The 27,010-nt window shown below is 42.5% G+C and overlaps 1 protein-coding gene across 1 annotated transcript in view; it reads left to right on the top strand.

Annotated features, from left to right (window-relative positions):
- col27a1a (collagen, type XXVII, alpha 1a) overlaps positions 1-27,010 on the top strand; it is a 79,952-nt gene that overhangs the window by 34,076 nt on the left and 18,866 nt on the right. The window contains exons 8-29 of the mRNA XM_069673311.1: positions 762-806; positions 4,054-4,107; positions 4,605-4,649; positions 5,683-5,736; positions 6,466-6,510; positions 10,589-10,642; positions 12,906-12,950; positions 14,901-14,954; positions 15,566-15,610; positions 16,652-16,705; positions 17,036-17,089; positions 17,370-17,423; positions 17,509-17,562; positions 17,991-18,044; positions 18,182-18,226; positions 20,093-20,146; positions 20,229-20,273; positions 20,356-20,409; positions 20,493-20,546; positions 22,472-22,525; positions 23,207-23,260; positions 26,763-26,816. Of these exons, the coding sequence (XP_069529412.1) occupies positions 762-806; positions 4,054-4,107; positions 4,605-4,649; positions 5,683-5,736; positions 6,466-6,510; positions 10,589-10,642; positions 12,906-12,950; positions 14,901-14,954; positions 15,566-15,610; positions 16,652-16,705; positions 17,036-17,089; positions 17,370-17,423; positions 17,509-17,562; positions 17,991-18,044; positions 18,182-18,226; positions 20,093-20,146; positions 20,229-20,273; positions 20,356-20,409; positions 20,493-20,546; positions 22,472-22,525; positions 23,207-23,260; positions 26,763-26,816 (1,125 nt within the window). The remainder of the gene's footprint in view (positions 1-761; positions 807-4,053; positions 4,108-4,604; positions 4,650-5,682; positions 5,737-6,465; positions 6,511-10,588; positions 10,643-12,905; positions 12,951-14,900; positions 14,955-15,565; positions 15,611-16,651; positions 16,706-17,035; positions 17,090-17,369; positions 17,424-17,508; positions 17,563-17,990; positions 18,045-18,181; positions 18,227-20,092; positions 20,147-20,228; positions 20,274-20,355; positions 20,410-20,492; positions 20,547-22,471; positions 22,526-23,206; positions 23,261-26,762; positions 26,817-27,010) is intronic.

The raw sequence follows: 27,010 nt of genomic DNA, 5'->3' as shown, positions 1-27,010 counted from the left end.
TACTGCAAAACAGATATATTGTTGCCATAGTTGCTGCTGTACCTACTTGACAACTGAATGTGCAGTACAATGCTGACAATGGCAGTTTAAAGTGCTGGTATGAAGGTTTTAGCCAGTGGGAGTGATCACGTAACATAATGAGAAGAGGGATGCTGTCTTCTCTTAAAGGAGGGTTTACAGGAACTCAGGGAGGCTTGGCTCGCGGCTCTGGAGCTGTGGTTTAGGAAAACGGGACATCAGGAGTGTTTCCTTTCTTTGCCCTTCTGTTTTTTTCTCCTCTCTCTCTCTCTTTGCTCTCCGAGTCTATCAAAAGTGCGGTCTGGAACGGCACGTCTTCCCACCTTTGATTTAGACTCCGCTCTGTGTTGGGGGTCCCGTGCTGCTGGAGTCAGCAGAACTGCAGACAAGCACTATGTCAGGCTGTCTTCGGCGTTGTAGTCTGGTCTGCTGGAGGAGGGAGGGCCGTGCTATCTGACTCAAACAGGAAGGCATTTATATCCTTCAACATGGCATAATACTGGCACGGCCTTCCCGGCATCGCTTCCCTGCCAGTGGAAAGTCTTATTCCTTGACAGAAAGGCAGATTGATTTTTGAATATGGCACGAACATCTGTTCTGTGTTGTTAGCGTTGAAATGCATATTCAATTTTGCACAAAACACTTGTCACTCTGTCGCTCCAAGAAATCCATGTGCTTGTCAGGTTTTTCCTTGTATTACTTGTTTAATCTTGCTTCACATGTCTCATTTTGTGTCTCTTTAGGGACTGAAGGGTTACCCTGGTCCACCTGGCCTCCCTGGAGAGTCTGTAAGTATCTTTTTCCGCATCATTTATACCTTTTGTGATCGCTTGAATACTCTGTAAATATCAATTTTACTGTGTTTTTGCTGTTCTTCACACTTCCATTGAAAAAAGTCCACCATTCACACATCTTCCAACTCATGCCAAGATGATGTAATGTTATTCTGTCCTCTCACACAGTACAAGAAGCGCATCCAATCACATGTACTTCATGCATCTGCTTCCAAGAGTGTCTTTTACCTTTCATAGTTTCCACCATCACGGCCCTTATCAGTGACTAATGCCCCATATTCTCACCTCATTCTTCAAAAACTCGGTCATCATCAGCTCAGTCCGTGTGTGTAATTCTGTCTTAGTGTGTGTTAGTGTGCGTTTGTGTGCGCGTGCACCGAGCATGCCCGCAGGGTCGCCAGATTAGATTAGCCTGTTATGAAGCACTGGTGAGGACAGACATCTGGCCAAAGCGCTGTGCTGCAGCGATGCTCTCCAGGATGTCAGAAAGCCATGCCAAACAGAGAGAAAATAGAGGGAAGAGAAGCAGGACGAAGCCAACTAGGCCAACAGTGACACACTCCCAACTGTTACGCCGCAGATTTGGACAAAGTTTTTCTTTTGTTTGACTTTATTTTCCCCGATATTGTATGAAAATTTGGCCACATTATGCACATTTTACCTTGATGCTTTATTCATTCATTTATAGTCTATTCTTCTGTCTTTAAACGGAGGAAATCAGATTAATGACCTCTTTATCCGCTGCTACAAGAGGGCGGAGACATGACTCTGGCAGCCCTAAAAGACTATTTTAAGTGTGGCTCATCCTGCCTCTTGTCCGGAGCTATTTTCAGTTGGGTTGGGTCATACTACTGTTTGTATTAAGGAAAGGCCTTAGTCATGGAAAGCAGAGTGGAACATACTCCTCACTGTCACACAGTAACAAGAAGGTCCCCGTTGTCCAGGTGACGTCACCAGCGCAGGGAGTTCCCGTACAACTAATCCCAGTGATTTTTCTCCCTCACTGTCGTGTCCTCCCACTCTGTCCATCCTCAAACGCCCCCGTCGTTCCCACAGAGTTGCTGTTTCTGCCGATGATGATCCCAGCTCAAGCCCTGAGTCAGAATCCCCGTAGCACCAGCAACAGAGTATTTTGCACAACTGTTTGGACTCCATTAAGGCTATTGAGCACAAAGGCCAGCTGGTGTGCAGAAAGTGTTGATGACTCTTGTTACTGTAATACACCATGGACCAAACTCAAAGCCCCTTCTCGCTGCTGGCCGGTCAAAGATCCAAACCTTTCTCGGCCAGCTTCTTGTCTGCTTTTCGCTGGCTGCATTGAGCTCTATATTTATCCAAGAGAGGGAATGGCGAGCAGCGCTCATGGCTGCCCGTCCGGAGTGTGTCAAAGGAAGTTATACATGAACACTTGTGCTCTGTGAATTCTGGGCACAACCTGCTTCTGTGCGTGTGTTATGCTAACTCAAACTGCTAATTAGGTTCCATGATGTGCACACAGACCACATCTTAGAAGTGTGTTAGCAGTATCCAAGTGTCCCTGAACACAGCACGTATACTTGGTAGGAATGAGCCAGAGGCAGTAGAGGAATGTAAGCCAGTACATTTACTTTAAGTAACCTGCTTATGTACTCGTTAAGGTTTATGTAACAATGTGTGTTAATTCATGCCGCCTGATACTTCTACCAAACATACAATTCTGAGGCAAATATAATACTTTTTAATACCTTAAATTCAGTTACAGTTACATTACAAATAAGACTTTATAATAAAAAACTTAATCCTGTAGTGATGTGTGATGCTTTGTTGTATATCACCACTGGCAACATAAAATCCTTTATCTGTAAATATGCAATTTAATATCATAATATTGAATTCAATGAATGATTCACAAAATAAATGGTTACAGTATCGTTAAGATGCATCGACTCGAATATCGTGATAACTGTTACTGCGTTTTAGGCAGTATAGGATGCCGATACTGATACTGGCACCCGTTATTGATGTTGGGATCAGATACTGGCATCGGTATTAGATACTGGTACCTGTTATCGGTATCGCTATTGGTATCAGATACTGGTATCAGCATCGGTATCGGATACTGGTATTGGTATCAGATACTGGTACTCATTATCAGTACTGGCATCGTTATCAGATTCTGGTACCTGTTATCGGTATTGGATACTGGTATTGCCATCGGTATCAGATACTGGTAACCATTATCGGTATCGGCATCGGATACTGGTATTGGTATAAGATACTGGTACCCATTATCCGTATCGCCATCGGATACTGATATCGGTATCACCATTGGCATTGGCATCGGATACTGGTATCAGTATTGGTATCAGATACTGGTACCCGTTATTGGTATTGGCATCAGTATTGGATACTGGTATTGGTATCAGTATCAGATATTGGTACCCGGTATTCATATTGGTATCGGATACTGGTATCGGTATCTGTATCAGATACTGGTATTGGTATTGGTATCAGATACTGGTACCCATTATCCGTATCAGCATTGGATACTGATATCGGTATCACCATTGGCATCGGATAGTGGTATCAGTATCGGTATCAGATACAGCTACCCGTTATCAGTATTGGCATCAGTATTGGATATTGGTATTGGTATCAGTATCAGATCTTGGTACCCGGTATTGGTATTGGTATCGGATACTGGTATCAGCATTGGCATCGGATACTGGTATCGGTATCAGATACTGGTTCTTGTTATCGGTATCGGCATCAGTATCAGATACTGGTATCCGTAGCGGTATCAGTACAACAATATGAAAAACAGTCTTGCATATTGAGTTGTAACAATCTTTTCCTATTGATACAATCAGAGATGATATAGACTAACTAAACGTAAGCTTTTATATTAACTCACAGCAAACATAATTCTCCACATAGTTAAACTCCAATACTAAGCTGCTAAAGCAAATAAGAGTCCATTCTAAAAATACAATCAATAGCAAACTATACTTGAACTCTCAAAACAAAAGTCCACTTTCATGTAAAGCAAACACGTTCATCTCCTCATTATACACTAGTATGATACAGTTTCCCTTCTGCTCTGTCTCTGTGTCTCACCGTGTGCTCCTGTGCTGAATGGGAGGCCTGTGTGTCTGTGTTACTGTAATTTTCATAACACACCCCATCTTCCCCCCCACCCCCTTCCTCCCTCTCTCTCCCTCTCCCCCCTCTTTCTCTCTCTCTCTCTCTCTCTTCCCTGCAGGGTGAGCAAGGTCCAGTCGGAAGCCCAGGTGCCAAAGGTTATCCTGGCAGGCAGGTGCAGTAAATCCTCTGCTGTGACTGGTACAGTTGTAGTCAGGGCCATAGTAAGGGCAGAGGGCCAAGTGGAATTAGGTTATGTTGAACAGCTGGCTTGGAGGAAAATATTCGGGTAAATACTGTACAGAGAAGGTGGAACTTTTTAAAGAAATGGTCTAAAAGAACAACATCTCAGACATTCCCACAAAGTTGAATCGCTTCATTTATTGCTGACTGTGTTGGAATGCATCACATGGTACAAGAGTTCCTGTTTTATGTCCATCCAAATGTATGTATTAAACATTTTAAAGAATCTGCAAGCGTTTAAAATGTGTATGCAAGTCAGCTTGATAGATTATATAACACCTGTAGGTTTCAGGTCTTTAGCCTGCCATTTTTGATGCCACCATTATGCACAATAACAAACACATTCAAAGTGTATTTGGGGAAACATTTTTTAGGTGTGAACCAGGAAGTGCAGAACCCAAAAATAAAGTTCCTCTCCTTGTTTTATAGGGTTTACCAGGGCCTATAGGACCACTGGGGCCTAAAGGCGTTCGGGTAAGTTAACCCAACTTTTTCCCTGCATAATTTAATTTGATCTGCCATAATGACTAACTTTTCTGATTTGACAGGACCAGAGAGTTTGTTTATAGGCAGCCTGACAGCCTACTGGCGCTTCTTATTATGTAATATTTCTAGAAAAAGAAGTTAAAACACAGGAGGGCAAACTTTTTGTGTCCCATGTTGTTGCATGAGAACATGCGTGTGCACCAAGATGCAACAACATCGGTGCACCAGCATCCACCTCTGCACACACAAACACATTCATACACGCAACTTCTGTGTGCCTCTATTAATAGTATGCTAAGCTCAGGAGCCTTTACCTGCAGTATAAACATTGTATCGCTGTACACAGACATCTACTGACAGACCGGCTGTTGATAAGCCTCCGCATGCAAACACACACCCTTTAGGTACACAAACAAAGCAACACACGCTTTCCGACACAAACAGTGATTTTTATGTTGCGTTCCAATAAAGGGTCTTTATCAGCTCCCCTCGGCTGCTCCAAAGCCTCCCCTGCCCCCACTGGCTGGAATTTCCTGTTTAAGCTCCGTATGAGGCCCTGCTGTCTTAAGGAGGCATTCTCGTCCCCTCTCTCTCACTCACAGAGCCACCTTTCCACGTATTCTGCACTCTCTTTTGCAGCGTATTCCACATTGTGCACACCTCATTCACTAGAGTCTGAACTGCTGTGTTTGTGCTTGTGTTTTCCTCTGTGTGTCTCACCTTGCACCGACAGCTCAGTGTGATGTCCTGGCTATCTACAGAGATCCCTGGCGTGAGGGTATGTGCCCTTGGACTACATCGTGGAAGCCAGCACCATGCAGTCCATGGGCATATACACTTGCCTCATGGCTTGGTTCTACATGGAAACCCACCGTATCCGCCATCGACCCCTGAAACCCAACCCTAGAGCTGATGGGAGTTGCTGTTCTACCTGCTGCTTTTACAGCGCCCATGTACTCACTTCTTCTTCTTCTTCTTCTTTCTCCTGTCGTCCTCTCTCCTCTCCTCTCCTCTCCTGCAGGGTTTTATTGGAATCCCGGGGCTTTTTGGCCTTCCTGGGCCTGATGGCGAAAGAGTGAGTTCTTGTCACATTAGTAATTTCTCCCATGCACAGTCAATAATTGCAAAAATGCGCAGTGACCAACTTTAGCCAGGCTAATAGCTCTCTGGGCTAACAACAGTGCTTCTCCTGCCATTTCTCTCAGCTGTCTTGCTGTTATTACAATGCGGGAAACAGCCCCCAGCTGTCCGGGATGCTGCTGTATGAGGCTGTGTGGGAGTGTTGATGACTCATATGATAAAAGCCCCCTCTTGGAGCCTTTGAACTGCATGAACTCATCAAGGCCTCCTCCTTCTGTACAGCCTCTAAAACATGAAGCGATTAGCCTACTTATGACATGCTCCAGGGGGTTGCGTCATCGCAAGTAGGCTGTAATCAGGACCACTCCAGCCAGCACAGGCGGCCAGCGAGATGCCTCATACCTTAGCTGCACACAACACTCGGTGTCTGCCTGTGGTCTCCCAGGAGAAACTTGTGTTTATTTAACATACATATGTAGGAGATGGAGGCTTAAATCCTTTATAATAGGCTGGGAAAGTGTCGGATAAGCTGCAGTCAGCTGTTCCTCACATCTGTTGAGAGAAGTTCACAGTTACGGCTTATTGATTAGGAGTTTTGGGGGTTAAAATCAGTTATGCTTTGGTTTCAGATATGGCTTTTTACATAATGTCGTTCTTTTTTTTTTTCTCGCCTTCTCTTCTTGTCTTCTGTTCCACCTCTGCTCTCTCCTGTCCTTATTTTCAGGGCATTCCTGGCGAACCAGGGAAGAGGGGCAAGATGGGTAGGCCGGTAAAGTTTTGTCTCAACATACTTTACAGAAAATCTTTCCAAAGCGTGATGTGTGAATGTATCATATGTTATTGCATGTTAAGGTGGCAAAAGTCACACATTCTTTAGTTATGTAGAAGTACAGATACTTATGTAAAAGTCAGATTGATGAAGTGAAATGTACTCGTAGTATTAAAGTTGAAGTAGCCCTCTAAAGGACATTTCTATCAGCTGTAATGTGCAAAGCTAGCTGAACCTCGTGTCATTTTTAGGAGACAAACAATCTTTGGAGACGTTAAACAATGTAGCTTAAATAATGAACACGACAGGTTCTCCCTGTCCACATTGCTTTCTACGGAAGCCCTTAGCGGACATGCATCCATACATTTTATTTACTCTGTTTTCTCGAGGTCTCAACTTATCTATCACAAGATAACGAAGCGGCACCACTGTCACGTCAGATGATCATAACTCGTATCCCCCAGAGCAAACATAGAAACAGGCTTAACTTACCTCATTAGTGTGGCCGATGGCAGCATGGTATGTCATAGCATGTAATATCACAGTGACCAGCTTGTTGTTATGTTTTCTAGATCGCTGGAAAATTATCCTGTTATCACGAGATAACGGGAAAATTAAGTCGAGATCCCCCCAAAAAAAGAGTTGATATAATGGAAAAACGGAGTAAATAAAAAGTATGGATGCATGTCCGCTAAGGGCTTCCGTAGCTTTCACTAGATGCCTCAAGTTTCCACCTCTTGTCTGTCTCGAGAGGCGTCTTTTGATGATTGAATTTTCGTCTGTTCTGCGTGACATGCTCGGATGGTTACACCAAGTAATGCAAATAAGGTTGAACTTGCCCTTAATATGTTTGAAAGGCAGTGCCCATTGATGAAAAACCAGAAGAACCAACAATTCCCTGATAGGCATAAAAGAAAGTAACAAGTTTAAAAAATGTATGGAGCAGAAAGGGGGTAGGGCTTAAAAGTAAGACGCTGTCTCCACTTAAGTACCGTAACAAAGTACTTTCCACCTATGAGTTTGGAAGATATCAAACACGTGTATATCAACATTTAACTTGTTAATCTTGATCTTAGATCATAATGCTGCATAATCAAAACCTCCCTGAAATGAGTCAGTGATATAAATGGGTGTTAATTTTTTTCTCAAGTGTTTCTATTGAGGTCATATTTTGGTGCAAAGACTCCAGCACCTACACATGTGAAGATTTAAAAGGTCTGCATGTACGTCATTGTTTGAGTCAGCTCAGTATTTCCATGGCTGTTGGAAGGGTTAACTGCAGCCTGAACACTGCGGAGTCCCACCAGCCGCACGTCGGGGTCTTTGGATGCAACAAGAAAAAGGCTTTTGTTGCAATAAAAGGCTTTTGGTCCCCTCCCCCTCAGCATGGAGCCCAGCCATTTGGAGGAAGCCATAGGTTCAGATTCTGTTATGTGTGTCAGATAGTGTTCAAAGTCAGTGTTTCAGAAAGAGCCTGCAACTCACTGCTGAGATCATTCTGCAGCTGCTGCTTATTGGTTTTTCAGTAAATACGACATTTATAGACCAAAACGTCTGAACACACGCAAGCCAGTGTCCGCTGAGTGTGAGGTTTAAAGAACTGCAGCTTATTCTGTAATTAGATGAAAGCTGCTGCAGATGCAAAGTCACCCATTTGTTTGGCTTTCTGTCATGTTTGCATTGGAGGTATTTTCTGTAACAAAGGCCATTTCACAGTTTTGGCACAGGTTGCGCAAAGCTAAGAGCATTCATATGGCGCTGCTGTCATCGCAGCCTGGTCTTTTCCTGCTTCAAGCACATCCTGGATGATTTTAGCACGGCTTGTCAACGTCCAAGAAGAAAATGACAATGTATCGCTAAACAGCATTGTCCTAAGACGCGACTAGCAGAGGCATCCTGTAATTTGGATCATTTTATGTAGCTCTTTAAACCTGACCTTTAAGTGTAACTGGAAAGTACGCATATAGACGTTGTCCTCTCCAGTGCTCCTGCACGGAAAAAAGGGAAGTTAGGCATTTACAAGATGATCCCTGAGAGAACATCCCTGTCCTCCCTGACAGTGGAGAAAGAACAGAAGAAGCACCTGAACCAGAGCCAGACACTTTAACGGCCGTAACCGCAGCGCTTGTACTCTGTTGAGGAAACACACAGAGATGCCCGCTATGTCCCAAAGACGGATGATAGATCAAACTCTAAAACAGCGGAGAGCGTAAAAAGTTTTCCGAGAGCATCGCCAGCACTTCTGCATTTCTACTTCACCTGTTTTTTTGGCGTGTAGCTGTTAAAGGTTTGTTTTTCTTTTTAAGGGTTGTTTTATCAGGCTCATCGGTTGCTCTTCTTTCACATCAATCCCAATAAATGCTGCTACTGTGGAGCAGTTTAACCTTGAAGCTGGAGAACAGGGCTTTCTGACAGCAGAGATCCAGTAGAGGCTCATAAGACGCCTTCAAAGGCTTTTTTAAAGTGCTTTTCTTGGCAAACCTACTTCTCCCATATTTGTCCTAAGTTTGTATGGCAGCGGTGACAGCTGTATGATTCATCTTTTGGGTTACTGTCATGCTTCATAGATTTCTGTTACACTCCTGCTTCCCCCTGTGTGCACAGTTTTAAAGCACCATGCAGTCTTTTCCAAATATCCCTCCTTTAGCTTAGTGGGAACAGAAAATGTTTTTCTACACTCTTCAGTTGAAGCAGTTATGATGGAGTCGCTGACCTGATTTGCTGTGTCCTAGATTGACGGATAGGTGAACATTTAGGCTACATACAATCTGTCACAAGGATTTATTATTGTTTGAATATGCAGTCTAAATTTAAAATGACCCCAGACCTGCGTTCTTAGAAAAATACACTGAAAACTCGAACACAAAGACTTACATTTACTCAGCAGATTCTATTTCTAAGGCGTGTCAGACATTAAAATAAACATACGTGCATGTTGTATATCTGAAACATCTAAACTATTACAGAAATAGCTGCGATCTACGGGAGGTATCTACAGTAATTAGCACGTTGAAACGATGTGTTGAGGCCACAACCGTGCCATTATGAGTGTTCATGGACGGCTGGGGTTTAAAATACGTTGGCGCGTGTTCTCTCTGCAGATGTGGTTCCTCTATATAGCGCAACCACCTGTTAGCTTAGATTAGCATTCAGTTTTCTGCTAAATGGACGACTTGGCTGCTGTGCCCACAGAACAGCTGGCTCTCCACACCCTACAGCTGATAGACTTAATGTTTTTAATGAGGCCATTATGCTCTTAGTTTGTACATATTTCAGATTACTTTAGTGTACTTTGTAAGGTTATTTTGTTCAGTGAAATTGTTATAATTGCACTGCAATTACAGTAGCAGCAGCCTTGGTTGTGTAACAGTGCTATTTGTAAAAACATGCTCTAGAAATGTGACTCCAAGGTTAGAGACATAATGATTTACACACCCTGATCCAATGAAAAGCTGTTTTGTGAAGAATTTCTTTAACTCTGCAATTGAGGAATGTGTTTTCATCATTGCTGTGGTTTTTCACCATCAGTTTAAATAGCATTGCACTTAACTGGGTTTACCACGAAACATTCTTAAAACCAAAATGTTAAATATATGTTTATGTATAGACAGTAGATCACTTTTTTACCTTTATTTAATAGTGTTGAACCTACAAAGGTTTTTGATGCTAGCTGCCCAACAGCAAAGAGCAAGTTAGCAACTAGCTGGTGAACATAGAGGAGCATTTAGCAGCTAACGAGAGAGCTAATTCTCTCAGCGGTTTGCGTAGACTGAAACAGAGCTGAAAATCTGAATAATGATTGACTTATAGTCACCAGGTGACCAGAAACATAACTCCAAACAACAACTAACTTAGCTGTGTATCTGCTGGATTTGTAAATTAGCAAACGTGTTAGCAACTCTTTGCTAACACCTTATCAGTTTAGATGCTAACAGTATGTCATGTTTGTATGGTGGCCTAAAGACTAGCTATTACAGGTTTATTAAAGCAGAAAGGACTGTTTAAATGTAATATCTCTGAGTTTAAATGTTGCTTTTTCTATGAAGCAGAACATTAAAGCTACTCTCTCTGTCTTCAGGGGTTTCCAGGGGACTTTGGGGAGAGAGGACCACCTGGACCAGATGGAGAGCCAGTATGTCACACACTCAGTTTCCCACAATAAGTCACACACCTAAAGACAGCCAATCCATGTCAAACACACAGCCTTCCCTCATACACGCGCACACAATCTGAGAGCAGTGGCTCCACTCGCACACCCACCCCCCTTCTGTTTTAGTACTGACATTTTGGCAGCTTCGCTGGGTAAATCATCTGGCCGTCCAGCAGTTAGCCTCTGTTTTTCTGTTGTATTTCAAGTGAGTTTTCTGCTCCGGACAAGTTTTACTGCTGTATTTAATTTCAACCCCATGCCTTCCTCTGTTGTAGATAATTTATCTTGGCACTCGTTTTCAAAAACCTGCAGTATTAACGGGAGATCAGTTAGTGTGCCTAGCTTTCAAATGCAGCCCTTTCCATTCACCGATGTAAAGTGGCCACCAAGACACACATACATTATTATTATTAAAAGGTGATATCCAGGAAAAGCAAATGATGTAATAGGAGTTCATATTGAGTTATTGTTCCAAATTCAGTAAAGAGGGGTCAGCAAAGACTGCGTGCTAGTCTGTCCCACGGCCATGTCCATATGGAAGGCATCACTTTTTTCGTGTAGCATTTTAGCTAGCTCTGAATATCTACTGTCAAATCTAGCACTTCATTAGTCAGAGAGGGAAGCTCTAAAATAAAAACATAAACACATCAGCAAGTTGCTCTTTAACAAGCACATTCATGTTTTCAGAAACACTTTTCTCACACAGCTGTGACTGTTCAGTCTTCTAGCTCAGGCATCCAAACTCCTACTAAATCCTTTTTTAGCCCTGTTGCTTTTCCCCCTGAGAATAAGGACTGTGAATTATCCATCAGATGCATCAGATGTTAGCGTATATTTTGATTAGTCTGTACGTAGGGTTTATGAAATCCAAGGTGACATACTTCACATATTTCCACCCCGCTCTTTGTTGTCTGTACATTTGAGAATAGAAAGTTTTGTATTTTTAACTTCGCCTGCAAAACATAAAGGGGAACCCTTTTGGACGGTATCCAAGAATGAGCTGTCTCATATTTTTTTAAGGAAGTGAAGACGTAGGAAAAAGCAGAGAGTTCTTGTTTATCTTGAATGCTTAAAAAACAAGACTCTACAGCCATGCTAGCTGTTATGTGAGGCTATACTTAAATGCTAAATGCTAACATTAGAACGTGAACATGCTCACAATGACAGTGCTAACATGATGATGTTTAGCTAGCATGAAATTTTTTCTTTTAGTAAGTGAAATACTTCATCATGTTCATTCTCTTAGATAAGCGTGTTAGCATGCTAGCATGTAAGCAGCAAAGGTGTCGAAGACAAAGAAGGCTTGTTTTTAGGGGGAAAAATAAGAGCAATAAATAAAGCAGAAAATCCTGCTATTATCCTTAATGCTAAACAAAAAACTCTCCAGCCATGCTAGCTGCTATGTGAGGCTATACTTTGAGCTACATGCTAACTTTAGAACGCGAACTTGCTCGCAATTACAGTGCCAACATGATGATGTTTAGCTAGCATGAAATATACATTAAGTAAACTAGAATATCTCTTTTAGTAAGTAAAATATTTACCATGTTCTCTCTCTTAGATGAGCGTGTTAGCATGCTAGCATGTTAGCAACAAAGTACAGGGAAAGTCATTAGTTTTGCAGGTATTTGGCTGTTAAAAAAAGATGGTCAGGGTTCACCAAACAAGTCATAAAGTGAGGTAAATAAATGTCTGTACAAAACTCTATTCCAAACCCTCATATAGTAATCAAGACATTACACAAAAAAACAAAAATAACTGCCTCATGGTGGCGCTAGAGGAACGGTCAGGAGTCACTGGGATACATCGTCTGGAAACCATGTGGTTCATGTATCCGCAAATTAGTTAGGTAGATATTTTTAAGGATAAGTGAAAACTTTGACCTGCTGGTGGCGCTAAAGGAAAAGTCAGGGGATTGTCCAAGTAAGAAAGATTCATCCTCTGAGGACCATGAACGTCTGCACGAAATTCCATCTATTTATTTCATTTTTAAAAGGAGAACGAACCTGCAGATTAGAAAAAGCCTCAGTGGGACGATGGGCTAACATCCCCCTCCATCCTCACCTTAGACACACACACACACACACACACACATGCGTGCACACTGCCCCCTCTCATAAGCCGTGATGAACACTGAGCCACTCTTCTGAGCATGTTTGTTTAAAAAAGAGCCAATAACCCCAGAAACTTGCTCCTTCTCCCTCTCCCTTCATCTCTCTGACTCTCTCTCCTCCTCTCTGACTAGGGTGAGATGGGAGCCCCCGGTCCAAACGGAGTTCTTGGGCTTATTGTGAGTAGTGGTTTGTATATGTTTCTGTGTACTCTCCTCAGTTTAAACACCCGATTTTCCCCAGACACTTCTTCCATAAATACATAGCTGTGAAGGACTGTATTTAAATGAAACAGAATACGTCTGCTTAATTGAAAAAACGCTCTCAGTTAGCTTAATTTACACTGCCTGCCGATATTGTGGGAAACTAACCACTCTCGGGAGGTTGTTAACCACTGTAAACATATTTAAAAAGTGACAGTTGGTGGTTTTTTGGGTACAAAATGAAGTTATTTTTTGCAATGATGGTTCATGCTGAATTATGCCGTTTGTAGCTTCCACTTCCTCTCTTGGCAAACACGACAGTGATCCACTATTTGATCAATCCCACATCTCAACAGAGCACCTGTTTTCCTCTTGAATCTCTCCCCTATTATGTATTTTTGAACAGGAACTTCCCCCCCTGCCCACCCATCACCTTGCCCTCTTAGCCTGCCCAGCCCGACAGCCACATAATTTTGTCTGATTATAATGTCTCCCTGGTTTCTCTTGTCGTGTCCCGTCTTCATCCATCGCCACCGCTCCTCCCGGGTCTATTCTAGGCCACCGGTGGTGGTAGTAGGCCTGTAATTGGAGGACTCTCTGATTACAGCTCTGCTCTGAGCTCCCTGTCCTCTGTACCCATCTGTCCTGACAGTAAACTGTACAGTACACAGCAGCAGCGCTGAGCTGCACTTCAAAGATATAAATATACAGACACCCTGCTCTGGGGACTGGAGGCCTCAAGTTAGGGTGAAGGCAGGCCACTGTTAAAGGAGGGAAAGTGTTAGCATGTAGATAGAGCAGTAACACTCTTTTATTTCTTTGTTTGACTCTTACCTTTGGGAGATCTGGAACTGCGATGAAAAAATTGAATATTTTGTGTTGGCCAGGAACAAACATCCTTCTTTCATGGTGCTTTGATACGATCAAGGTTGTTGCACTCCCGAGGAATTGAACCTGGGCGCCCCCTGTGTTGTGCATTGATTAAAAATCTGAATCTGAATTCAATCAACATCATACAATATGTTTTTAAAGCATTTCTGCAATTCTGGCAGGTAAAAAGAAAATATGCTGTTGGAACAGTTAAGTGTCAGCTGGCCCTCTAGAGACCTGCAACTCTGGAGCAATAGAAAGGAAACAATAAAATACTTTATTCCCTGTTTGGGAACTGAAAATCCTGCTGAAGAGGAGGAATTTTTCCAACCCACAACACAGAATTAAGAGAAATTTCTGCAGAGCACATTCAATAACATCCTCCGTCACACATGCAGATACTACAGTATTCCCAAAGAGTATTTAGAGCGCTGGGCCAAGGCCACCCTGAAGTTCTTCTGAAAGATGCTGAGCAGCAGAGAATGAAAACAAGATAACAGCTAGCAGTCTGTGATGCCATTTCATTAACACGGCCATGATGAGTATGGCTTCCTCTCACAAGCTGAAAAGACACATTATCTGATCAAGTCTTTAATCCCTCTCCATAATTTGTCCTTTCTGAATGTAATGAAACCCATTCTGACCGAAGTCTTGCTTTGTCTCTCTTCTGCTCTGGAGCGTGAATCCTTAAACTGGTTCCTCTTCCAGCGACGGAACGGATCACAGAACCTCAAGCATTTATTCGTTTAAATTAAATCAGACCTCAGAAGAAACACAATCTTGGAATCAGGCTATTCCTTATCTCTCAAATTTGGCCTTCTCTTATCATCCATTGTTTTGTGTTGTGTGCAGTGTGACGGCCGCGTGGATGCTCTGGAAGACAATACAACTTATTCTTGCATTTAATGAATGCCAAAGCGAACTGAGTAGCCTATTGTGTGTGTGTGTTTGTTGAGTGAAAGCCATGAATCTGAGCCATGTTTTTATCTGTAATTTATGCATATCATACCACTGAATATGAATATGTTTCTTATTTGTTCACTCTTCTGACTTCAGGGTGATATGGGACCTGTGGGAGAGATGGGCCTTTCAGGACCTAATGGACTGAAGGTAATCTCTCTCACACACAGATGGAAGCCGTTACCTTCACCGTCTTATCTTGTATTGTTTTATTTTGACTGCCTTTAAGTTGAATCATGTGTTATATAATACAAGAGAACAGCCAGAAAGCAGCATGGCTAGTACCATCCTGAAACAGGTCGTGCGGGTGATTAACCCCTTGACTTTAGAAACATGGCTAATGACTCTGACTTGTTTGTCGGTGTTAAAAATGTAGATATCTTGGCGTACACTTTCTCCTTGCACGTCGCCGTTTCCAATTCCCGCTGGATGTCCTCTGCCGCATAAATGCTCAGCAAGGCATGCACCTCGTCGTCGGTCCATCTGTCTGAGACAATATCAAAGCACAATGATAACAGCGAGCTTGCAGCTGCAGCCTTTTAAGCACGGCTGGTGAAATAAACACTGCGATTACTTGACCAATCAGAAACGATCAGCACTGCAGGCCCCGCCCTGACAGTTCCTGGACAATTGGAAAGTACCAGGGACCTTTCAGGGGGTAAATTTAGACCCTGGTTCCTGCTGTCCAAAAGCACCTTAATTTTGTATGAGGTTTGGTTTGGGTGGTCACTTTCTAACATATCTGTTGTTGCTTGTTCCAGGGGGTGCCCGGAAATCCAGGAGAAGCAGGACTGAAAGGTGATAAGGTGATCTGAATATTCCTGTTATTGGCCTGTGTTTGCGCAGCATGTCATGTACATTTACTACTTTGCATCCTACTGTAGCTATCTCTTTTACACATAGAGCATGCTTTCATTAGGTCCTATATTCAGCCTCACCAATTTCTACCTACACCTCCTTAACTTTCAACAAGGAGGCTGTCTGTTGAATAAGCTTAAAGGAATAGTTTTGAGATGATTGATTCCTGTCTTAGCTTCCTGTAATGTGAATCTGTAGCCAAGAGATATTTAGCTTAGCTTAGCATATAGCCTGGAAACATGGGTAACTAGTTTGCCTGGCTCTGTCCAAAGGTCTAAAACTCTGCGTACCAACACCTCTAAAGCTTACTAATTATTTGATAACTTATTTGTTATATCTGTCAAAGAAAAAGCAGTTTTTTGTGGGGGACTATTTCTTTGCTGGGTGTAGTAACTTCTTGCAGTCTCCTCAGGTAGCCTGGCACGACAAAACTCAAGGGGGTTACTGCACCTGGCTTAGAAGTTAGTTAGGCTCTTTTCAGCTATTGCAGAATTTAAAAATAACATATGAGAGCTATACAAGCTAGCTGTTCCCACCTGTTTTCAATCTTACAGCTAAGCTAAGCTAACCAGCAGCTGGCTACTGCTCCAGATTTGACAGAAAAGGTCTTCCTGATCAGCCATATTTTTATGAAACATAATTGCACTGCTTAAGTTACTTGATCGTATAATGACTGGTCTGAATAAAACATTAAAAAACAATAAAGTTATAGTAACTGTCTGTAATCACTTATCTTGAACACTGGCTTATTCTCTGGTGTACAGCAAAGAGGGATTGCCATCACTCCCTTTACTAAAACAGATTGTCACCACATGCAGAATTTGGCTAACGCAACAAGCTAGATTCACTGTGTGCGATTGTACAGAAGAGTAATTAGTATTGTCTGTTGAAAAGCTGAATGTTATTGACGAAGTTGAAAGCCATCATCCCCCCCTAATGTTTTTCATTTCTCCTTCTTTCTGCCCATGCCTTCCATCTTCCTGCGTCAGGGTGATGTTGGGATTCCTGGAGAACAAGGGGAGATTGGCTACAAAGGAGACAAGGTAGCTCACCACTGCTGTTGTAAATGTTCTCAGTCAGACTTACACAGCCTTTTTGTCGAAGTGTGCCTCTGCAAAATGACTTAGCCAGATGTGTGCTGTGCAGGTTATGGAAATTCTGATGCAAACCCTCCTCATTTGTCTGTGTGTGTAAGCAAAATCGAACTCTGTTAGCATCGCAGAGCAGAGTGGTCCCGAGAGATAACAGAAATACTGAGCAGAGTCATGCATGTCTAATGTCTGTTTCCCAAGAAAAGAGATCAGGGTTCATTTTGTCCTTCTGAATCATGTCTGACTGTCTGACTGTTAATGTTTTGTGTTTGTATTGGACAGGGCATCCAGGGGGCTCCAGGTTTACCAGGCATCCGGGGAAAACCAGGACCACAGGTTAGCTCTGACACAAATGCCAAAAAATGCTAAAACACAGAGGTAACACTGTTCTACAAAAGCATTAGGTTGACATGTTGAGAAATGCCTTCCCTTTCCAAGAGTTGCGATGAATCTTTCTGCCCAATATGAGGCTACAGCCACGGGCGAGTTAACAGGAGCCTGGCTCTGTCCAAAAGCTAACAAAATCTGCTTACAGATATATATATGTAAGGGGTATTGAGAGCAAATAAGCACATTTACCAAAATATTCAACTGTTCCATGTTGTCTTTGTCACAGGGAAAGCTAGGAGAGAGTGGCCCTGGTGGTGCACCTGGACCGCCAGGCCCTGAGGTTTGTATACATTGCTACACTGAAAGTGTGAGTGTGTATTTCAGACAAACAATACAAATATTTTATTTTTGACTGATCATGGCAGGGTTTCCCTGGTGACATGGGACCACCGGGAGAGAACGGCCTTGAAGGACCAAAGGTGAGTTAAACCATCTTTGTTGCCGAGTCGTCTATCAACTGGTTTGTTTCCAACAGAAAAAGGTCAAGAGCTGACAGTTATGCTAGCAGCTCTGTGAGGTCGCACTTTCAGCTAATTGCTAATCAGCATGCTAACATGCTTACAATCACAATGCTAACATGCTAATATTTTGCAGGGTTAATTTTAACCATGTTTATCATCTTGGTTTAGCGTGTTAGCATGCTAACATTAGCTAAGTCATGAATCAAGGATTCCTGAATGTCTGAACAAAGTTCCATGGTAATCCAATCCAAAAGTATTTGAAACATTTCAGTCTGGAACAAAGTGGTAGACCAGCTGACCAACAGACCAACACTGGCCTCGCTTTAACCAAACCACACCTGGCTAAAGCGCATTAGCATTCATTGCACTGCTTTTTACCCATCCAGGGAAAGCCAGGAGCCAGAGGTTTACCGGGACCACGAGGGGTGCCTGGCTTGGAGGTAACACCACCCCCATCAGGCGCTCGCAAAGCGTCAAAAGGCATTAAATGTTTAAAGGCACAAGGCTTCTCTTTGTCGAGGGCTGCTTTGTGTCCCCAAACATAATTCATGCTAAGATCAATATCATCTGTTTCCAGGGAGATGAGGGCCCGATCGGACCACCAGGACCAACAGGACTGGAGGTGAGTTATTACATAAACACTCAGTGTTGCCTGGCTGGTGTAGAGGAAGGAGCTGATAAAAGAGGTCACAGCATAGCATGTGGTAAACTGACATTCATGTGTGTTTAGTCATGGAAACACGTTGAGTCTGTGTGTGCAATTATGTAAGTTTTGCAAGTTTGTTTAAACTGTACCCCATGCAGTACAATCAAACCATCAGTCATGTGCATTGTTGTGGTTTCTTTCCATATCCCTTGTACGACTGCGGTAAACAAATCAACAGAGAGGGGAAGGGATTGAAATATCATTGAGTCTATGGAAACTCAGCTGCAGCATGACGCTAAATCTGTTTGCATGAAAATGATGAAATCCTTGCATGGCGTAAGTCGCAGCCAGTGAGCTGTGAATTTAACTCTTCATAAGGAAACAGAACACGGCATCACACTATTGTGATCAACAAATTGCATCCTCTAAATCATGTGTGACTCGTTCCTTTTGTCTCAGGTACCATTAAAGTAAGCAATCTAGTTTTATAGCCTAATTTTAATCATGCATGCAAGGTTTGCTGTCCCGCAGTCAGAGCTGATAAAGTGGTTATAAAGTAGGTCGTCATTATGGATTTTTCTTGGAGAAGCTGTACAAATGTATGCCCGGAGTTTTATAGATGTTGTGTTATGTTTTGTCTCTAGACGATTGTCCTCTCGCAAAGAAGGCCTGCGTGCAATCCGTATTCTTGGCCACCAGGGGGTGATAACTGCCATCACCGTGTTTATAGTTGGCAAGATTTATAGCTGCCGTAAAGTGCTGGATGTTAACGGGCCACTGCAGAAACGAAAGAGTTGTTGACTTTGTTTGCAAAATCCTCCTTCTTCGGATGACAGAAAAGTGACTGCTGAAATAATAAACATGCTTTCAGCCCTACTTTTCTCCCTTTTTAAAAAATTGTGCCACTTCCCATCAGTTTATCTTTTACTTCCTCCTACTCCCAGCCACCCTGTACTTTCTTTGACTCTCGCCCCTTCCAAACTGGCCCCTCTGTCTCCCACCCACTCATTCGTCTCATTCTCTAAAACCACCCTTCTTTCCTCCATCCGAGGGGAAGCGGTGTACGACTCCTTCAGGAGCCGTGATTGATCTCTGGCCAGGTGCCACAGGTCCTCCTACTCCTCCACCATGTCCTTTTCCTCAGCCAGCTGCCTTTTAGCTTCTGCTTGGAACGACATCCTCTCTTTACCTTCCTTTTTTTTAACTTTCTCTTACACCTTCTCAGTTGGTCCTCATCCCTCTCTCTTAGCGCACTTTCCGTGCTTTCTCAAACTATTTCCTTCTTTTGTTTTCTGGCTAATGCAGAAGGCACAGAAGTACATTTAAATAAGGTGATAAGAAGTCGCAAATCCTGGAAAGCTCATTTTTATTCTCATGTTACTGCTTTTACTGTGTGCTTCTGACTGAAATACAGTGTTAGCCTTATGGAAGCTGCCAACCTTTCTGGAGTAAAACTTTGGAATTGTTGACTCATTGAGTCTTTAGGAGTTGGCTTAGACATTTGTGACCTGGAGTTATTGCTGGTAAAAAAGCACTTAGACCCCCTCTTAACCCCGGGAATTACTGTCTGTGCAAGAGGAACATTACACTCATTGAACGCTTTCACAGACGGCGAAAATGTACCGTCAGCATTACCTGCACACGCCAATGCATATTTCCGCAGCATGTACGGTGAGCTAGAACAGCTGCTGACTATTTCCCAACTCTATCTTCAAACTGTCATCAAACAGGAAGCAGATCCTTTGTATTCAGCAAGAACTTGTCATGAATGGTAATGATGCGCCAATTGCTAAGTGCATTTTTGTAATTCGCTCCTTTATTCGATGTTATGTCCTCTTTCAGGGTAGACTCGGCAGAAAAGGATTTCCTGGGAAAGTTGGGCCAGAGGGACTTAAGGTAAAAAAAAGCAACACTTGCATATGATTTTTCCGTCTTCCTCAATATGATCAAAATGATAAGTAATACATTGACTCTGCAGGGAGAGCCTGGCATCGCAGGAAAAGTTGGAACCATGGGAGAAAGGGTAAGAAAGCTTGGCATCGCTGCTACCATTTTTTCAAATCAATATCCATTCAGCCAACCAACACTGTGTTTATGTGTTTCAGGGCTTGGTGGGATTCATTGGACCTGTGGGAGAGGCAGGACTGGCAGGAGAGAAGGTAGAATAATGCATTCTTTTCTTTATTGTTAGATGTTCCCAAGGTGACTTTCAGGACTAAGATTTGTGCTTGTGTGTGTTTAGGGCGATCGCGGGGAGATGGGCCTTCCCGGACCACCTGGAGAAAAGGGATCAACGGTAAGACCCAATGCGCAGAGTGGCTTTTAGGAGCAACATTTCAGAACGCTTTAAGTTAAACTTTCAGGGTGTAGTGTCGTTAAGAAAAATGCTAAAAAATGGGGATCTGAAACTAAACTGCGTGTGTTATTCCCATGGGAATATTATGGCGTGTAGGATTATGTCAATACCAAAGAATATGCCAAAGGCGCTAGGAGGCACATAACCTCATGGATGACTTGTGGCCATGCTTTCCAAGCCGTGGTTTGGCACTTGGCGGGAGGCCTTTAGATGGAAAAAGTCGTAATGTTGGTCTAAACAAAGAACAAGTAGTTCCAATGGATCACCTCCAATGATTTACCTCCTGGGAGGAATTTAACGAGCACAGAAGGGGCGGACTTCTGATTCTGAAACAACAATGCTGAAAAAGTAAATACTACTTATAATAACCTTATTGGCATAGCACTGTGCAAAACAAATATATATACAGTATACATTAGTTGGGAAAGCATGATTGTACTACATTTGTGATTTGTATGTCAAAACGAAGCTCAGATGTAAAGATCATCACCCAAGGTCCAGTTGAGGATGCCCAATGACAGGAACTTAGATTGAGACACATTCAGCCAAAGGAAGTTATAAACTCTAAATAGCTACCAGTCGGAAACATAAAGTTGTGTGTCGTCTGCGTAAAACTGGACATTAACATGATGTATCTGAAGATTATTTCACTTAGGGGAAGGATGTAAATGGAGAAAAGCAAAGGACCAAGGATTGATCCCTGGGGAACACCACATGATAGAGAGGCAGGGGATGAAGAGATCTCTCCCATTTCTCCTGAGAAAGGCCTCTCAGTGAAGAACTAAAGCCAAGCAAGAGCAGTGTCCTTAATTCCCACTAAGTTTATTTATAAGATTATCACGGTCGACCGTATCAAATGCAGCTAGATTAAAATTGAACACGCTCCAGAAAAAGCAGTGAGCAGTAAGTCAATGGTAATCTTAATAAGAGCTGTTTCAATGCTGTGTTTGAGGGTGAAGAGTGGTACATTTTCAGACATCTATCCATATTTTCTCATCAGTCTGCCGGACAACAGAGTGCCCAAAAGGTCTTGCAGTTCATGAGCTTTACTTTACCGCTATCACAAAACTACCTGGCTTCTCCATCAGGTTGCGTCTTCATCTGAAGCGGACCGTCTGATGTATTCTCTATGACTGGCCGGAGTAGAAGAGAATTAAGTCATCATTCTTTCTGAAACAGAGAGAAGTTTCCTGCTGGATAACAGCCAGCTGGATTCCTCTCAGGACTTAACCGCTCTCACAGACACTCACACAGTTACAAGGAAGTTCTCTGTTGTCCGGCTCTCTCAGCTGCAAAACACTATCAGACTTGTGGAAAATACTGCATCACACAACGTGAAGGGAGCTGACCAGCAAACATCTAAAGCTGCTAACTGAGATCATACTGCCAACATTTATGATGTATTCCCATGGATGCATGAGATCAGCGCTGCCTACTGTACCATACGTCTGCGTGTTGGCTGGATTTTATTGCACACAGCTGATCCGAGTGGTCTGACTGAAATGACTCCCCATTACATAGTTATGCCTTTACAAATGGTGCGGCCAGAAAATAAGGAGCAGAAGGGGAACGAAAAGCAGCCAAAAGCAGTATGTTTTCAGACATAAAATCATCTCCTCCGGCTCTCTGTTCCCCAGCGCCTCTTATCGTTAGAGTTTGCTCACTTTCCAGGGTAAAGAGCGTTACTGCAGATGTATGTTCATACTCAATGCTCGTGTGTGGCTGAAATCCAATTTGTTACCTCAAAGAAATCCCATTTGAAAACTTAAAAAGTATCGTACCCTTCTGTAATTGTGTGTAAATGTTCTACTATACTTAATACGTCTTTAATTAATGCCTTATGTGTGTCTGTGTACATATTTTAGGGTCACCCAGGGACACCAGGTGAGACCGGGCCTACAGGACCACCAGGAAGACCAGTAAGTCACCACTCTTTTCCTTCATTCTGCCTTTTTTTCCTCTTTTTGTCGTGATATTTTTTGCAGATGACACTGTACTGTCAATAAGTGGTACGGCTATCAAAATCAGGTGGCTTAAAGTAGTATGTAAGGCTGTGTCATAGACTAACTATATTAGCTAGATGAACAAAGATGTCTTTGTATCCGTGAATGAAAAACATTTTTCCAGCGCTTGCAGATGATAGTATTTTGTAGTGTTTATAACTCAGAGTCTACAGCAAATGTTCCTCAGATCATTATGAGAGCTGGCAGCCTCCTGCTGAACCCTCATTACCCTCCTGCCAGTCAAAAGCCCAACACCTATAACCAATTAGAAGCTGCCCTTGCCCTCTGTTTCCCCTTTACTGTGTCCTTGCCATGTTTGAGCTTAGCTTTGGTTGAAGGTGGGGGCCACTGAGCCACCAAAACAAACATAAATATGGGGCTCTGGGGTGCAGCAGGACAGGATTCCAGAGCAGGACCTTTAATTGGTGTGAGTGACAGATCTAAAAACAAACCCTATAGTGTGTTCTTGAGGTCAGGCTGCCCCCCAGGGTCAACAACCAGGGGGCTCTGTGCTCTGTCAGTGTAAACCTTTGTTTTATCTTTCCTTACATTTGTCCTTACCCCCTCCCTTCACCCCGCTTTTCCTTTGTTCGCCAGGGCCCTCCCGGAGCGTCCGGGCCTGCCGGTACCAGAGGAGGCAAAGGCTTACGGGTAAGTCTCACACCTGTTATTTTTGCAGCATGGTCCTCTGCAGTCGGTGTATCCGACTCTTAGGAGCAGATCACAAACTACAAAAGAGTCTTAGATACAAATCACTTTGCTGTAATGTGTTGAGCCGCTGGAAAAACTTTAGCAATGGACATAATGAAGTGATACAGACCTGCCTCTGAACTGAGGTCATGTGTGTTTAATGGACACGGCTGCTTGCATAACACAATGTCTGGTTTGGAGTCAAAGCATGAGTCGGTTTCATCCTCAGTGCTCATTATAACATCTGGAAGAGCTCCAGTGATGTTAAAAAAAAGACATCTTCTTTTTTCATTCCATACAAATGGAACAATGACTACTAGTTATATGAAGAACCCAGCATCAGTGCAGCTACATGACATTTGTGCTGGAAAATGTGACCTGGCTTTTGTGGCTATTCTGGAGGCTGCTCTGCAGATATATTTAGTAAACTGGTGAAAAGTGATTTATGGGGGGATTACAGAGGCTTATATCAGTTTGTGTGCTTCATTCTGGGTAAGCAGAGGGTTTACAACACCGACAATGGCCTTCACAAAAAACAAAATAGCTGCTTTTGAGACCTGCAACTTTTTTACGATCAGCTAAAATATGTTGTTTTTTTATTCTTCCTAAATATATAAAACATTCAAAGGAGCCTGAGATAATGTTGGTTTCACAAAAGTAAAACCCTAAACACGTCATGCCTGTATATAACATCACTGTATGTTGCTGTATTTCTTAGCGCTAATAAGATAGCTGATATGTTAATTTAAAGAGGGGGTATTATGCTGTTTCACATTTTAAGACATATATATATGTTATAATGTTCGATGTCCAGACTAAACCTGGCTAAAATTTCAAATCTGTAGGTAAAAGTATGTTGGAGTAATCCCCAGGCTTCTCAGCTCAGTCTGCAGGCTGCTGTGAACGCCAGGTTTCACACAGTTTTTTCTACACGCTGCACTTTGTGACGTCACAAAGTGCAGCCTCAGCAGGCTTCGGAGAGCTGTCCAATCAGAAGAAAGCGGGCTTTAAATTATGTAAATTATGCTAAGCTACTCCACAGGTATCAGGTAATATGAAGCTTGAAATTAGCATTATACCCCACCTTTAATGGACAATTCAGAAATCCTTCAAGATAATCACAGGTGTTGCAGGTGTAGATTTTGGCTGTAGGTGACACACTTGCACTCTTAAAACTATTTTAAGCTAATTTAGATAAACCTTTGGGAAAAAGTTATTCAACGTAAATTTTATAAAATTTAGAAACGTTCAACACAAAAAAAGTTGTACATACTCTGAATTAAGATGGTGGTAATTGCTTGAGATTTATTGAGTTGTAACGTTGCAGTTTCAATAACAGGGACATCGTATACAGCTCCAGAATATTCCCGAGTGTGAGAGATGAAAACAAAGTGATAACAGCTGGATAAATACCACTGGCAGAAATTTTAAACCAGATAAATTATGTTATATATCTCAGGTAGACTCCAAGAACAAGTAGTGTCAATAATGAATGAAAACAATTACTTAGAAAATTATAAAAAATGCTGTAAAATGAATGTTTTTGGGGATATATTTGCTTTAAAGTGGCACTTCAGCCTCTGTATGATCTCTATTCTCTTGGGAAAGTCAGACATTGTCGCCAACCTTTTATCAAAGGGTCCTTTAAAGATGCCTTTTATCACTATGCTCCGCTAAGCCAGCTGGAAAGCGGCATGAAATAGCTTTGAGCGTCTTTGTCAGAGATGGGGCTGCAGTGTGGTTGGCCTGGACACATCTCATGTCTCAAGCTGTGTTTTCAATTAATACGAATGTCGGCAGCTTCCAATGCCAGTAAATCTGCCTGCTGCCTCATGACTTATACCGGGGAGTCCAAGCTTAGAAACCTGAGTGTAGCGAGCTAGTAGACAAATGTGTGCAAACACAGACATGCACACACGTCTCACACAAGCTAGATCTCCAAAAGAACAGATTGTAGAAGCTTTGATATTTATCATTTAAAAGATGCTAAGAAGGCTAATCCTCTCATTTAGCTGTCATAAAAATCAAAACACTTCTGATTTGAATGTAGTGTTTTTGGTCATCTGAATGCTAATGAAGACCGACTTTTACCTCAACTCCAACACCATTCGTCTTTTAGCTGTTAGCTTCTTGGCCTGACGCCTTAATGTTGACAGCAATGTAACATCTGGCCTCACTCTCACAGACTTTGGCAGTGCTCTGTTTTCTAACATGGAAATATTGTGGAATCAGAGACAAGACGCAAAACCGCAGCAGACCGCGTGTTGGCATCAGCGCTAGCTAGGAAGCTAATAACACTGTTGCCTCTTTGTTTTTCGGTGTTTATTTGCAGCCTGTTTGAACTTGCTGACTCAAATTTGTGGATGTCAGCCACGAGGAATCACCAGACTAATCGTGCTTTGTATCAAATAGCTCCTCATGACGTCTGACCTACAAATCCTCAGCTAATGTTTTCCATATTTAAGCGCTTATTAATCCCATCATCCCTCCTACTAAGCATATGGTGATTATTATTATTATTTAGGCAGTTAAAATAGCTGTTTTTTGATTGTTTTGAGATCATGCTTGTGTTCTCTTTTCTTAGTTTATAAGGGTCCGAAATCTCTTAAATAATAAATCACCTTTGAATCATAATTATATCTGAGCGAGCGTGTTTTTCCGTGGCATGATCGGAGTGAAATGTTTCCCCTACACATCGGCTAATCCGGCTATGTAAACGCAAGCAGTGGGTAGCAGGTACCCCAGACAGGAATGTTAATGAGCGCTGCTTATCCAGCTCTATGTATAATAGGCTTATAGCACTTCAGCTAGCGGCGGCTAAACTCCCACTGTGCTCAGTCATCAGCCACTCCTGTGTGGCTGCGTCATGTTTGATCTGCTTTTCTCCTTCGATTAATGATCCTGAGAAAATCGCTCGTGTTTTATAATCACTGTTAGCTAAGAAATGATCTGCCCCCGGGGATCGTCACGGTGTCACCGAGCCAGCATCTTCTACAGTAGAGGCTTAAGAGAAGTTGTGCAGGTGCAGAGCAGATGCTTTGTATTGGTTCACTGCCTGGCTCCCATTTATTATCACTGCTCACTGGACTAGGGGCCTTTAAGCACCGTAGATTGATTATGTTTGACATTCGCACCCATGTAATATAAACAGTCAGACTATTTGACAGTATGTGTTTAAGTGTGAACTGTCCAGATGTTAATGTAGTATTAAAATAATGTCACTTTCACAGCCATGTGTGACATATAGAGAGACCTGAAGACGGTCCTTAAAATGCACCTTCACTTTAAGACACCTGAACATGACTTATATCCTCATCTGTCCTATAAAAGAGTTTAAAGGCACTATCTCTCATCTTGGCATCAATGCACTCTGTACAGAGATGTTTATTTACAGTATGTTGCAGCTGTCTGGCTGTGTTACAGTGACCTCTGTTGGTGAAGTGACAGCTGTCTTGTGTTTCAGGGAGCGATCGGGCCTGACGGTCCAACGGGAGAGATGGGGTTAGAGGGCAAGGCGGTAAGAAATCGAGCATTCCTTTCTTGTTGGATCCGTTTACAAAGTCAAACTGTGCAGACACAAGAGTAATGACTATAAAATAGCATTTAATGGTGTAAAAAATAATATCCTCCTGCATGCATAATCGATTCTTAAGAGGGAAATGTATTTTGCACCAAGAATTACAAGCTGTACATCTCCCGACATGTCCTAAC

This window comes from Semicossyphus pulcher, unplaced genomic scaffold, assembly GCF_022749685.1.
Source record: "Semicossyphus pulcher isolate SPU_LCO1_2020_fin unplaced genomic scaffold, fSemPul1.0.p SCAF_22, whole genome shotgun sequence".
NCBI classification, from domain to species: Eukaryota; Metazoa; Chordata; class Actinopteri; order Labriformes; family Labridae; genus Semicossyphus; species Semicossyphus pulcher.
Note: the sequence above shows the minus strand (reverse complement) of the source record. Positions and strands in the feature narration are given on the sequence as shown.